A 13,042-nucleotide genomic window follows, 5' to 3' on the forward strand; every position below is an offset into this window, starting at 1 on the left:
GACATGTAATTTCGAGCACATTCGTTAAAATCCTTATGTTTTCTTAAGGCTGTAGTAATAAATGCACCTTGAAAACCTCGATGTACCTTTTGTGGGAAAAGAATGCAATATATACAAACAGCACCTTTAAGTTTTAAAGAGTACGCCAGCCAAGGAGCATATTGAACCAACCATGCATGTCTAAACCGTCGCTTTCCAGCTTCATGTTCTGGCACATCTTTTTTAAAATCATAAGTTTCATGGGGCTTGAATGGCTCGGTAAGTATATGATACTTGAGATCATCATTAATTCTAGCTGTTGCCTGAATATAAAGTCCAACATCGAAAACTGAGTTACCGTTATCATTTTTACATTCTGATGATTTATCTCCAATCATAACCTCTGACGTTTTCTGCATGTTTCCATTGCATGCATCAACATCTTGTTGCTGTCTTGCATCACAATCGGTTTCACTTGGTGCCACTACCGGTTGAGGAAGAGTAATATGTTCCTGTGATTTATCGGAATCATCTGTAGTTGCAACACGTTTAAAATTGAAGTAATCCAAAATATTACTACTTTGTCGTTTTTTGGACATTTTTTTCAGTATTCTGAAAAAAAAATATTGTAAAAACCTAAATTTAGAACAGTCCACAAAATTAAATAAATTGAAGAAACTTTTTTTCAAATATTTTTTATGATATCAATCATATATTTCTGAATAAAGATTTTACATTCATGGTTGTTTACAATCAGTAAAAAAACTAATGTGAAGTAAACACCAAATAATGCTAAATTATATAGTGATATAATGATTAGTTAAAAAACATTAAATAGAAGTTAGACATTCCAAAAAACAAAACAAAAATTAAAATACAACAGGTTAATGCAAGTTAATCAAATTGAATATCTATAATTATAATAATCAACATTTAGCTAGCAAAAAACACAAGGTAGTAGTATTATTAAAATGAATATAACACAATAAATTGGAAAAAAATAAATAGAAATACAAACAAGAAACATTTTGCCAACAAACAAAAAAACAACAGCATAAAAAAGTAAATGAAAATGACACATTAAAAAATAATTTAAAAAATTTGATCACTGTATCCAATTCTTTCTTCGTTTGTTCGAAATTTATTTGTTTGCGTTACGAAAACAAATAAACTACGCAAATTGCGTAAGAACTTTGTTATTTTAATTCGATTTCTTTTTTTTTATTATTATTTCCTTTATTTTCCTTTTTTTTCTTCCTCTCTTCTTTTTGGTTTATATACTTCTCCTTTATCTATTGTTTTTTTTCTATTTGTTCCTTTTTTATTTTTCTATGATCTGGTTCTATCATATTTTTTTTTAAACTTTCATTCAAACATCTTTTTTTTAAAATATAAAATATGCCTTTATAAAAAAGCTTCCGCCATCGTGGAAGTCATTGCATTTGATAGTAATATTTCATTTAAACTCTTGTCATTTACATTACGGTTAGTAAACTATAAATGAATTAAATTGATAAGATATCGAAATAAAATCTTTTAACAGTTAAAAGAAATTTTGTGAATATTAAAGTTTGTTATTTTGCTTTTCCAGGGGGGGGCAACTGCCCCCCCTTGCCCTTGCCTGCCGGCGCCCATGTGTATGTATGTATGTATGCATGTATGTATGTATGTATGTATGTATGTATGTATGTATGTATGTATGTATGTATGTATGTATGTATGTATGTATGTATGTATGTATGTATGTATGTATGTATGTATGTATGTATGTATGTATGTATGTATGTATGTATGTATGTATGTATGTATGTATGTATGTATGTATGTATGTATGTATGTATGTATGTATGTATGTATGTATGTATGTATGTATGTATGTATGTATGTATGTATGTATGTATGTATGTATGTATGTATGTAATACTAAACAAAACTGAAACAGCCTTTACTAAATAAAGCTATAAAAAGAGTCCACTTAAGATTCACCTAAGAATGTTAGTATTACCTTGTATCTTTTCATTTGAAACAATTTTACGGCATTCTTTTATCAGTTCATCTCTAGTGTAATCTGTATGTGATTCAGTAAAAAAGTTATTATCTTTAAAAAACTCCGTAAATTCTTTCGCATCATTGGCGGCTGCATAACGCGGTCTACAACAACCGATATAATTCACGCAGTTGAAAACAACCAAAAAGCCGTTTTTTACAGGGTAAGTCAAGTCATCGGCAGTACATCGTTCACGCGCTGGCGCATCAATATAATCTTGTGATAACTCAGTACAGTAATAAGTTTTTTGCTCAGAAAATAGCTCATTGGATTGTTTAAAGGGTTTTTCATACATGTTATTTTCTAAAGGCATGGCAAAAGTAGAAACTTCCCTTAGTTTGTTCTAGATAACTATAGAAAAAACAAAAAAGGAAATAAAATAAAATTTCATTAACGCATAAACTGTTTTTACTTATGAATACATTACTTACTAATGTGACTTGTAAAAAGTTTGAATGATTCGACTACAACAACGCAGCAATACTACAAAACCTCAAACTTACAATCGTGAGAATCTCTCGTTACAACAGAAATCCAAATGCTTTACGTTTGTTAATGAACAATATTTCGTCAATTTATATTAATTTAGTCAACGTAAATAAAGTTAAACGTAAACGTAAAATTCACTTTTTTAAAGAAAACTTTACCTCTGGAAATTACCTGAAAAAAAACCTCGGTAAATTTATTTCATTTGCAAATATGCTTTGCTTGACCAAAACTGAGCAGAGAATGCTTTAGAGAAGGAATAGCATGAGCTTTAAAATTAGTATAAAATATATTTGGACAGATGTCCAGAGAAAGTTAAAGATATGAAAAAGATATATGAAAAAGATTTGAAAAAAAGATACATGAAAAAGATTTGTTATATAGCACGTATATGAAAAAGATTTAAGCACTTAATCTACCCTGCGGGCATACTAACATTTAATCAACGTTTAGTAAAAGTTCGCCCAAAATGTTTAAATTTAATTTCGTTTTGATTTAGAACGTAAGTTATTCGAATGTTCCGTTTAAACCCTACTTAAACGTTCGTTTTAAACGCCGTACGAATGTAATAAATGAAACGATCGTCTTATTACTTTTCAGTATTTAGTATAACACTCATACTAAATATTGAAAAGTAGTAAGAAAACATCTGATTATACATTTATGCATTTAAAATTGTAATAGGACATGTCCAAATAAATTTTTTTACAGGTTATATAAAACTTAACTAGCTTAACTTATATAAAACATTGTGAATATAAATTGTAATAAAAACAACTCAATAAAACAATTGTACTAACTACTTAAAAGTAATCTAAAACGATCGTTGTCTAAATTTAGACGTTTAACTTTTCTTAGCTTCGACGTCAAAAAATGTTAAGCGTTGTCTAAATATGTATAAAGGAATTAAACTTCAAAAAAGTCTTGTTTATTTATTTTTAAGTTTGACAAAAATACACAGGGCCGCCGAGAGAGGGGGGGCCAAAGGGACAGTTTGTCCCGGGCGGCAGATGTCGATGGGGCGCCAGATGCCAAAGTAAAATAAAAATAGTTTTTTTAATCTTAAAATGCCATAATTGAAATGTATATATTACTCGCGTTATATCATTATTTTTAATTCCTCGAAAAAATAACAAACTGTGAATACAATTTAGAAATAATTCTATTCAGAATTTAGAAAGTAATAGTAAATATTTTTCAACTCTTTACGATCAACTTATTTATGGTAATTCATGTTTAAGATTTATATTTAACTATTGAAATATTGATTTATGACATTAGCTTTTTGAGATTGAGTTTATAATTTTTTAATGAGTTTGCGTAGTTGACAATGCTATTATTTTATTGATGCGTACGGTTATTTACAGTAACTGTTAATAATGAATCGTAAAAAACTTTCTGGTGCCCAAAATAGGGCATTGGCTTCCAAAAGGGTAAAAGAATGTGAAAAAAATAAACAAATGCTCCGAGAATTACGTTGGTTTGAAGGTGATTTAGTAGAAATAAAAATATAACATATATATATATATATATATATATATATATATATATATATATATATATATATATATATATATATATATATATATATATATATATATATATATATATATATATATGTGATTTTCGAAGCAATTTACAAATATTTTCGAAATTAATCATTTTTCACACAATGCCAATATCCGTTGCAGAGGGTGAAAGATCTTTTAGTAGGCTTAAGATTATAAAAAACCATTTCAGAGCCACCATGGGACAAGAGCGACTTTCAAATCTTATGATCTTGTCTATTGAAAATGATCTCGCGAAATCATTGTCATATGATGAAGTAATTTATAATTTTGCCTCGAAAAAAGCTCAAAAATTTTATTTAAGTTAGGAATTGTTTATGCTGCGGTTAGTTAGCAAAAAATGAAATAAAGTTAAAGTAGCTATAAAGGCATAATGTACTTTTTTGCTTCTATGCTAAGTATATATATGAAGCGAAATCTATAAGGGCGCCAAAAAAGGTTTTGTCCCGGACGGCTTGAAGGCTCTCGGCGGCCCTGAAAATACATATAAACTCATGACAATTTAAAAATCATTATTGCCATCAAGATCGTTTTCATGGTGATCCTCGTCATCGTTTTTATTTAAATTGATCAATCCAGCTTCTCCATTACACATTCTAAAAACAATTAAATCAGTATAAATGTTTACACTAAATGTTGGATTAAGGATCCAAAGATTTTAGCAAGTGGATGCAAAAAATTAAATACAAAAAATCAACAGTGGTACAAGAGGAGCCGTGGATAGAGCACCGAAAGATTAATAAAATCGTTTAAATTGCTTCACTACTTTTATATTCTTCTAATCTTTTTAGAAATATTAAAAAAATTTAATCAGATGGCGCTATGCTCTTTGAAAGCCCTATTCAACTTATCATAGGTTTACATTTCTTAATTAAAAATAAAATATTTTCTCCCTCTGCAAAATGGAGTATAACATTGCAACCAAGTAATTTATTGTACAGAAAAAGGGTTGATGTAGTACTTTTAATATATATACTTAGCATAGAAGCAAAAAAGTACATTATGCCTTTATAGCTACTTTAACTTTATTTCATTTTTTGCTAACTAACCGCAGCATAAACAATTCCTAACTTAAATAAAATTTTTGAGCTTTTTTCAAGGCAAAATTATAAATTACTTCATCATATGACAATGATTTCGCGAGATCATTTTCAATAGACAAGATCATAAGATTTGAAAGTCGCTCTTGTCCCATGGTGGCTCTGAAATGGTTTTTTATAATCTTAAGCCTACTAAAAGATCTTTCACCCTCTGCAACGGATATTGGCATTGTGTGAAAAATGATTAATTTCGAAAATATTTGTAAATTGCTTCGAAAATCACATATATATATATATATATATATATATATATATATATATATATATATATATATATATATATATATATATATATATATATATATATATATATATGTTATATTTTTATTTCTACTAAATCACCTTCAAACCAACGTAATTCTCGGAGCATTTGTTTATTTTTTTCACATTCTTTTACCCTTTTGGAAGCCAATGCCCTATTTTGGGCACCAGAAAGTTTTTTACGATTCATTATTAACAGTTACTGTAAATAACCGTACGCATCAATAAAATAATAGCATTGTCAACTACGCAAACTCATTAAAAAATTATAAACTCAATCTCAAAAAGCTAATGTCATAAATCAATATTTCAATAGTTAAATATAAATCTTAAACATGAATTACCATAAATAAGTTGATCGTAAAGAGTTGAAAAATATTTACTATTACTTTCTAAATTCTGAATAGAATTATTTCTAAATTGTATTCACAGTTTGTTATTTTTTCGAGGAATTAAAAATAATGATATAACGCGAGTAATATATACATTTCAATTATGGCATTTTAAGATTAAAAAAACTATTTTTATTTTACTTTGGCATCTGGCGCCCCATCGACATCTGCCGCCCGGGACAAACTGTCCCTTTGGCCCCCCCTCTCTCGGCGGCCCTGTGTATTTTTGTCAAACTTAAAAATAAATAAACAAGACTTTTTTGAAGTTTAATTCCTTTATACATATTTAGACAACGCTTAACATTTTTTGACGTCGAAGCTAAGAAAAGTTAAACGTCTAAATTTAGACAACGATCGTTTTAGATTACTTTTAAGTAGTTAGTACAATTGTTTTATTGAGTTGTTTTTATTACAATTTATATTCACAATGTTTTATATAAGTTAAGCTAGTTAAGTTTTATATAACCTGTAAAAAAATTTATTTGGACATGTCCTATTACAATTTTAAATGCATAAATGTATAATCAGATGTTTTCTTACTACTTTTCAATATTTAGTATGAGTGTTATACTAAATACTGAAAAGTAATAAGACGATCGTTTCATTTATTACATTCGTACGGCGTTTAAAACGAACGTTTAAGTAGGGTTTAAACGGAACATTCGAATAACTTACGTTCTAAATCAAAACGAAATTAAATTTAAACATTTTGGGCGAACTTTTACTAAACGTTGATTAAATGTTAGTATGCCCGCAGGGTAGATTAAGTGCTTAAATCTTTTTCATATACGTGCTATATAACAAATCTTTTTCATGTATCTTTTTTTCAAATCTTTTTCATATATCTTTTTCATATCTTTAACTTTCTCTGGACATCTGTCCAAATATATTTTATACTAATTTTAAAGCTCATGCTATTCCTTCTCTAAAGCATTCTCTGCTCAGTTTTGGTCAAGCAAAGCATATTTGCAAATGAAATAAATTTACCGAGGTTTTTTTTCAGGTAATTTCCAGAGGTAAAGTTTTCTTTAAAAAAGTGAATTTTACGTTTACGTTTAACTTTATTTACGTTGACTAAATTAATATAAATTGACGAAATATTGTTCATTAACAAACGTAAAGCATTTGGATTTCTGTTGTAACGAGAGATTCTCACGATTGTAAGTTTGAGGTTTTGTAGTATTGCTGCGTTGTTGTAGTCGAATCATTCAAACTTTTTACAAGTCACATTAGTAAGTAATGTATTCATAAGTAAAAACAGTTTATGCGTTAATGAAATTTTATTTTATTTCCTTTTTTGTTTTTTCTATAGTTATCTAGAACAAACTAAGGGAAGTTTCTACTTTTGCCATGCCTTTAGAAAATAACATGTATGAAAAACCCTTTAAACAATCCAATGAGCTATTTTCTGAGCAAAAAACTTATTACTGTACTGAGTTATCACAAGATTATATTGATGCGCCAGCGCGTGAACGATGTACTGCCGATGACTTGACTTACCCTGTAAAAAACGGCTTTTTGGTTGTTTTCAACTGCGTGAATTATATCGGTTGTTGTAGACCGCGTTATGCAGCCGCCAATGATGCGAAAGAATTTACGGAGTTTTTTAAAGATAATAACTTTTTTACTGAATCACATACAGATTACACTAGAGATGAACTGATAAAAGAATGCCGTAAAATTGTTTCAAATGAAAAGATACAAGGTAATACTAACATTCTTAGGTGAATCTTAAGTGGACTCTTTTTATAGCTTTATTTAGTAAAGGCTGTTTCAGTTTTGTTTAGTATTACATACATACATACATACATACATACATACATACATACATACATACATACATACATACATACATACATACATACATACATACATACATACATACATACATACATACATACATACATACATACATACATACATACATACATACATACATACATACATACATACATACATACATACATACATACATACATACATACATACATACATACATACATACATACATACATACATACATACATACATACATACATACATACATACATACATACATACATACATGCATACATACATACATACACATGGGCGCCGGCAGGCAAGGGCAAGGGGGGGCAGTTGCCCCCCCCTGGAAAAGCAAAATAACAAACTTTAATATTCACAAAATTTCTTTTAACTGTTAAAAGATTTTATTTCGATATCTTATCAATTTAATTCATTTATAGTTTACTAACCGTAATGTAAATGACAAGAGTTTAAATGAAATATTACTATCAAATGCAATGACTTCCACGATGGCGGAAGCTTTTTTATAAAGGCATATTTTATATTTTAAAAAAAAGATGTTTGAATGAAAGTTTAAAAAAAAATATGATAGAACCAGATCATAGAAAAATAAAAAAGGAACAAATAGAAAAAAAACAATAGATAAAGGAGAAGTATATAAACCAAAAAGAAGAGAGGAAGAAAAAAAAGGAAAATAAAGGAAATAATAATAAAAAAAAAGAAATCGAATTAAAATAACAAAGTTCTTACGCAATTTGCGTAGTTTATTTGTTTTCGTAACGCAAACAAATAAATTTCGAACAAACGAAGAAAGAATTGGATACAGTGATCAAATTTTTTAAATTATTTTTTAATGTGTCATTTTCATTTACTTTTTTATGCTGTTGTTTTTTTGTTTGTTGGCAAAATGTTTCTTGTTTGTATTTCTATTTATTTTTTTCCAATTTATTGTGTTATATTCATTTTAATAATACTACTACCTTGTGTTTTTTGCTAGCTAAATGTTGATTATTATAATTATAGATATTCAATTTGATTAACTTGCATTAACCTGTTGTATTTTAATTTTTGTTTTGTTTTTTGGAATGTCTAACTTCTATTTAATGTTTTTTAACTAATCATTATATCACTATATAATTTAGCATTATTTGGTGTTTACTTCACATTAGTTTTTTTACTGATTGTAAACAACCATGAATGTAAAATCTTTATTCAGAAATATATGATTGATATCATAAAAAATATTTGAAAAAAAGTTTCTTCAATTTATTTAATTTTGTGGACTGTTCTAAATTTAGGTTTTTACAATATTTTTTTTTCAGAATACTGAAAAAAATGTCCAAAAAACGACAAAGTAGTAATATTTTGGATTACTTCAATTTTAAACGTGTTGCAACTACAGATGATTCCGATAAATCACAGGAACATATTACTCTTCCTCAACCGGTAGTGGCACCAAGTGAAACCGATTGTGATGCAAGACAGCAACAAGATGTTGATGCATGCAATGGAAACATGCAGAAAACGTCAGAGGTTATGATTGGAGATAAATCATCAGAATGTAAAAATGATAACGGTAACTCAGTTTTCGATGTTGGACTTTATATTCAGGCAACAGCTAGAATTAATGATGATCTCAAGTATCATATACTTACCGAGCCATTCAAGCCCCATGAAACTTATGATTTTAAAAAAGATGTGCCAGAACATGAAGCTGGAAAGCGACGGTTTAGACATGCATGGTTGGTTCAATATGCTCCTTGGCTGGCGTACTCTTTAAAACTTAAAGGTGCTGTTTGTATATATTGCATTCTTTTCCCACAAAAGGTACATCGAGGTTTTCAAGGTGCATTTATTACTACAGCCTTAAGAAAACATAAGGATTTTAACGAATGTGCTCGAAATTACATGTCATCGTCATGGCATATGTGTTCTGAACAAGATGCTGAAAACTTCATGGCAGTAAGAAGAAATCCAAACAAAGAAATTGTATGTCAACTTGATGATTCTGTAAAACGCATTGTTGAAACAAACAGACAGAAGCTCTTTTCTATCCTTTCAACGATTTTGTTGTGTGGAACAAATGATTTGGCTCTGCGAGGGAAGGAAGGAAGTAAAGGAAATATGCATCAGCTATTGAACTTTCGAATTGAGGCTGGTGATAAGATTATAAAAAATCACCTTGATACTGCTGCAAAGAATGCAAAATATACATCACATCAAACCGAAAAAGAATTGATCAAAATATCTGAACAGATTCTGGTAAATGATATTGTGTCAGCTGCAAATAACTCCATTGGATTCTCAGTATTAGCTGATGAAACAGCCGATATTTCAGGGACAGAACAACTATCCATTGGAATACGCTTTGTCGACCCAACAAAAGAGCAAATGATTCGGGAAGAATTCCTTGGATTTGTTCCACTGAACGACATGTCTGCAGCTTCAATTTCCGACGCCATATTAAGCAAGTGTTTATCATTAGGTCTCAATTTAGATCGTCTGTTAGGTCAGGGATATGATGGTTGCTCAACCATGGCAGGAAAGGATAACGGCGTCCAATCAAGAATTAGAATGAAATATCCAAAGGCAGCTTTTGTTCATTGCTCATCACATAGACTGAACTTGGTTGTAAATGATCTGAGTGCACTTCCGCAAATTCGCAATACAATTGGTACTATCAAGTCAATTATTGCATTCTTCCGTGAAAGTCCTAAGAGAAGGTCAATGATACCCAACGTTCCTCTTCTCTGCGAGACTCGATGGACTGCAAAGTATAAGAGCATACGAGTGTTTTGTGATAATTTTGATCAAATATTTACCCAGTTGGATGTGTTATCTAATGAAGCAACCGGAAACACACGTCAATTGGCACATCAGTTGTTGTTAGCATCCAGCTCAACAACTTTTTTATTTGGACTAATTATCTCTTCATTTTACTCAGCTCTCCTGGAACCCTGTACTCAAGCACTTCAAGCAATTCAACTAGACCTTCCACAAGTACAGAGGCACATTCACGAATTGCTCTTGGTTATAAACCTACACCGTAACAAGGCAGATATGCATTTCAGTGAAGATATCTACAAGAGAGTGATCCAGTTGTCTGGAAAGTTGAACATTCAACTAACACCACCAAGGCAATGTTCAAGGCAGTTATACCGAAACAATTGTGGAGCAACGGATACAAATGTCGAGGAATACTTTCGCCAGGCTATGTATATCCCTTATCTCGATTCATTAATCGATTCGCTTCAAACGCGGTTCTCAGAAGATAACATTGCTCAATTTAATCTTTGTTTTCTTCATCCTGCGAAGATGAGAACTTTAACTCGTGAAAAATTCATTGAGAAAATGTCAACTGTCAATGAAGTATACAAAATTGATAACTTTAAACTCGATAGTGTAATTTGGTTTGATTTTTGGGCCATTCAATCTTTTAAAAACACAATAAACGAATTCACAGATTTACTACCAAGGACTGTGTTCTACCCTGCTGTTCGTGAAGCTTTGCTCATTTTAATAACACTGCCAACAAAAACATGTACTGTAGAAAGATCATTTAGTACATTGCGGCGCGTGAAGACTTGGCTACGATCAACCATGTCCAATGAGCGTTTGTCTGGCATTTGCATGCTGAGCGTGCATCGTGAAAAAATACGCTCCAGAAAATCTGAATTTATGGAACAAATTGTAAATAAGTTTGGCAGTGAACGCAGACGACTACAATTTGTTTTTACTGAATAACAATGATTTAATCCTTGTGTTTTTATTTTTACATTTTCTTTAATTTTTTGTTGTCACTGGTCTGATAAAATGACTTGATTAATTAATGCATTTATGTTGTTTTTGAAATATCACTGTTGAATTTTATTTTGCCCCCCCTTGTAAAAAATCCTGCCGGCGCCCATGTACATACATACATACATACATACATATATACATACATACATACATACATACATACATACATACATACATACATACATACATACATACATACATACATACATACATACATACATACATACATACATACATACATACATACATACATACATACATACATACATACATACATACATACATACATACATACATACATACATACATACATACATACATACATACATACATACATACATACATACATACATACATACATACATACATACATACATACATACATACATACATACATACATACATACATACATACATACATACATACATACATACATACATACATACATACATACATACATACATACATACATACATACATACATACATATATGCTTAAGTAAATGTATTTTCAAATATATATATATATATACACATGTATATAGATTACGATTGTATCGCGGTGCTGATATCAACTCATGGTAATGAAACAGGTTTAATCTGTTCTGATAAAAAAGTAATACCACCAAATGAAATTATTGAAATTTTCAGCGGCAAACAAAGTAGAATTAAAGATCAAATACCTAAACTCTTTTTCGTACAAGCATGTCGTGGTACTGAGAATGATGAAGGAAAAGTACCAACACGAAATTTTTCCATACCTCTTTCACATGATGCAGGTACCAAACTTTTGCTATCCTATACAAATACACTTGTAGCGTACTCAACCACAGAGAAAAGAAAAACATTCTCATATCTAAATCATCCCCTCCAAAAATACAATGAATCAAACACAGATGGTTCTTGGTTTATATCCTGCCTTCTTTCAATATTTAAAAAGTACTCTGAAAGAGAGGATATTTTGAGTATGCTCACACGAGTAAATGAGGCAATGTGTCTATATGGGGATGAATATAAGAAGAAGCAAATATCTTCACAAGAAAGTCAACTCAGATGCAAGATATATCTTACCAAAAGACACCGTTATAGTGTTTAGAAAAAAAACATTGAATTATGTCTCAAGTAGAGACATTATTTTAGTAAAAAGTTAGTTTTTAGAATTTTTGGTTTATAAAGTTATAAATTTAAAAATTAAATTATTTAAAATTTATTTAAAGTTTATAAATTGACAAATTTAAGTTTATGTATGATTTTCATTATGATCACAAAAACTATTCTCAATTTTAAAAAAGAATTGCCAATCTAAAGTTAACGTGTATTTCTTCATTATTCATCTTTCTTAATACTTTTAAAATTATAAATTTTAAAAGTGCTAAGAAAGATGAATCATTATTTCTATTCATCTCTGGTCCACTGAGTTTAAGATTATTATACTTTTATTAATCAACAATGTTACATACTGTGATGGAGAAATAAATACATGAAATACAAGTTTGAAAATAAATACATTTTAAAATCAGTATTCTCTACATAGAAGAGGGTTCAGGGATAGACGATTTGAAAGAAAATTTATGGCATTCCTTTATTGCTGAAAGTTGCGCTGAAAGTTTTTTGAGGATA

General features: G+C 29.6%; 2 protein-coding genes across 4 annotated transcripts in view; one reads left to right on the forward strand and one right to left on the reverse strand.

Moving 5' to 3' along the window:
• Positions 1 to 2,632, reverse strand: part of LOC149886698 (caspase-3-like) — a 5,801-nt gene extending 3,169 nt beyond the window's left edge. Inside the window, exons 1-2 of one of the 2 annotated variants that reach the window (XM_090091821.1) lie at positions 2,530 to 2,632; positions 1,985 to 2,377 (exon numbers count right to left, since the gene is read on the reverse strand). In XM_090091821.1, coding sequence (XP_089947947.1) covers positions 1,985 to 2,339 — 355 coding nt within the window. In that variant the 5' untranslated portion in view covers positions 2,340 to 2,377; positions 2,530 to 2,632. Of the gene's footprint in view, positions 1 to 1,984; positions 2,378 to 2,457; positions 2,499 to 2,529 lie in introns of those variants that run through there. The other variant, XM_090091822.1, reaches the window with a different exon arrangement.
• A 4,258-nt stretch (positions 2,633 to 6,890) lies between these two features.
• LOC149886699 (caspase-3-like) lies at positions 6,891 to 12,703 on the forward strand. Of its 2 annotated transcripts, none has more exons than XM_090091756.1 (3): positions 6,891 to 6,993; positions 7,146 to 7,538; positions 11,968 to 12,703. In XM_090091756.1, exons 2-3 carry the CDS (start codon positions 7,184 to 7,186, stop codon positions 12,516 to 12,518), a joined length of 906 nt encoding a protein of 301 aa, XP_089947882.1. In that variant the 5' UTR covers positions 6,891 to 6,993; positions 7,146 to 7,183; the 3' UTR covers positions 12,519 to 12,703. The 2 variants fall into 2 exon arrangements, with proteins under 2 accessions (XP_089947882.1, XP_089947883.1); XM_090091757.1 differs by lacking the exon at positions 6,891 to 6,993 and adding an exon at positions 7,023 to 7,065.
• Positions 12,704 to 13,042: the final 339 nt, after the last annotated feature.

Source organism: Hydra viridissima, unplaced genomic scaffold (genome assembly GCF_058129835.1).
Source record: "Hydra viridissima isolate aposymbiotic clone 2 unplaced genomic scaffold, HvirCarnegie_v1 scaffold_6, whole genome shotgun sequence".
NCBI classification, from domain to species: domain Eukaryota; kingdom Metazoa; phylum Cnidaria; class Hydrozoa; order Anthoathecata; family Hydridae; genus Hydra; species Hydra viridissima.

Excerpts from the sequence above, each read along its gene's own strand:
- LOC149886699 (XM_090091756.1), top strand. The coding sequence starts at position 7,184 with ATGCCTTTAGAAAATAACATGTATGAAAAACCCTTTAAACAATCCAAT. Across the intron at positions 7,539-11,967 it reads TTCAAATGAAAAGATACAAG|ATTACGATTGTATCGCGGTG; the intron begins GTAATACTAACA and ends ACATGTATATAG.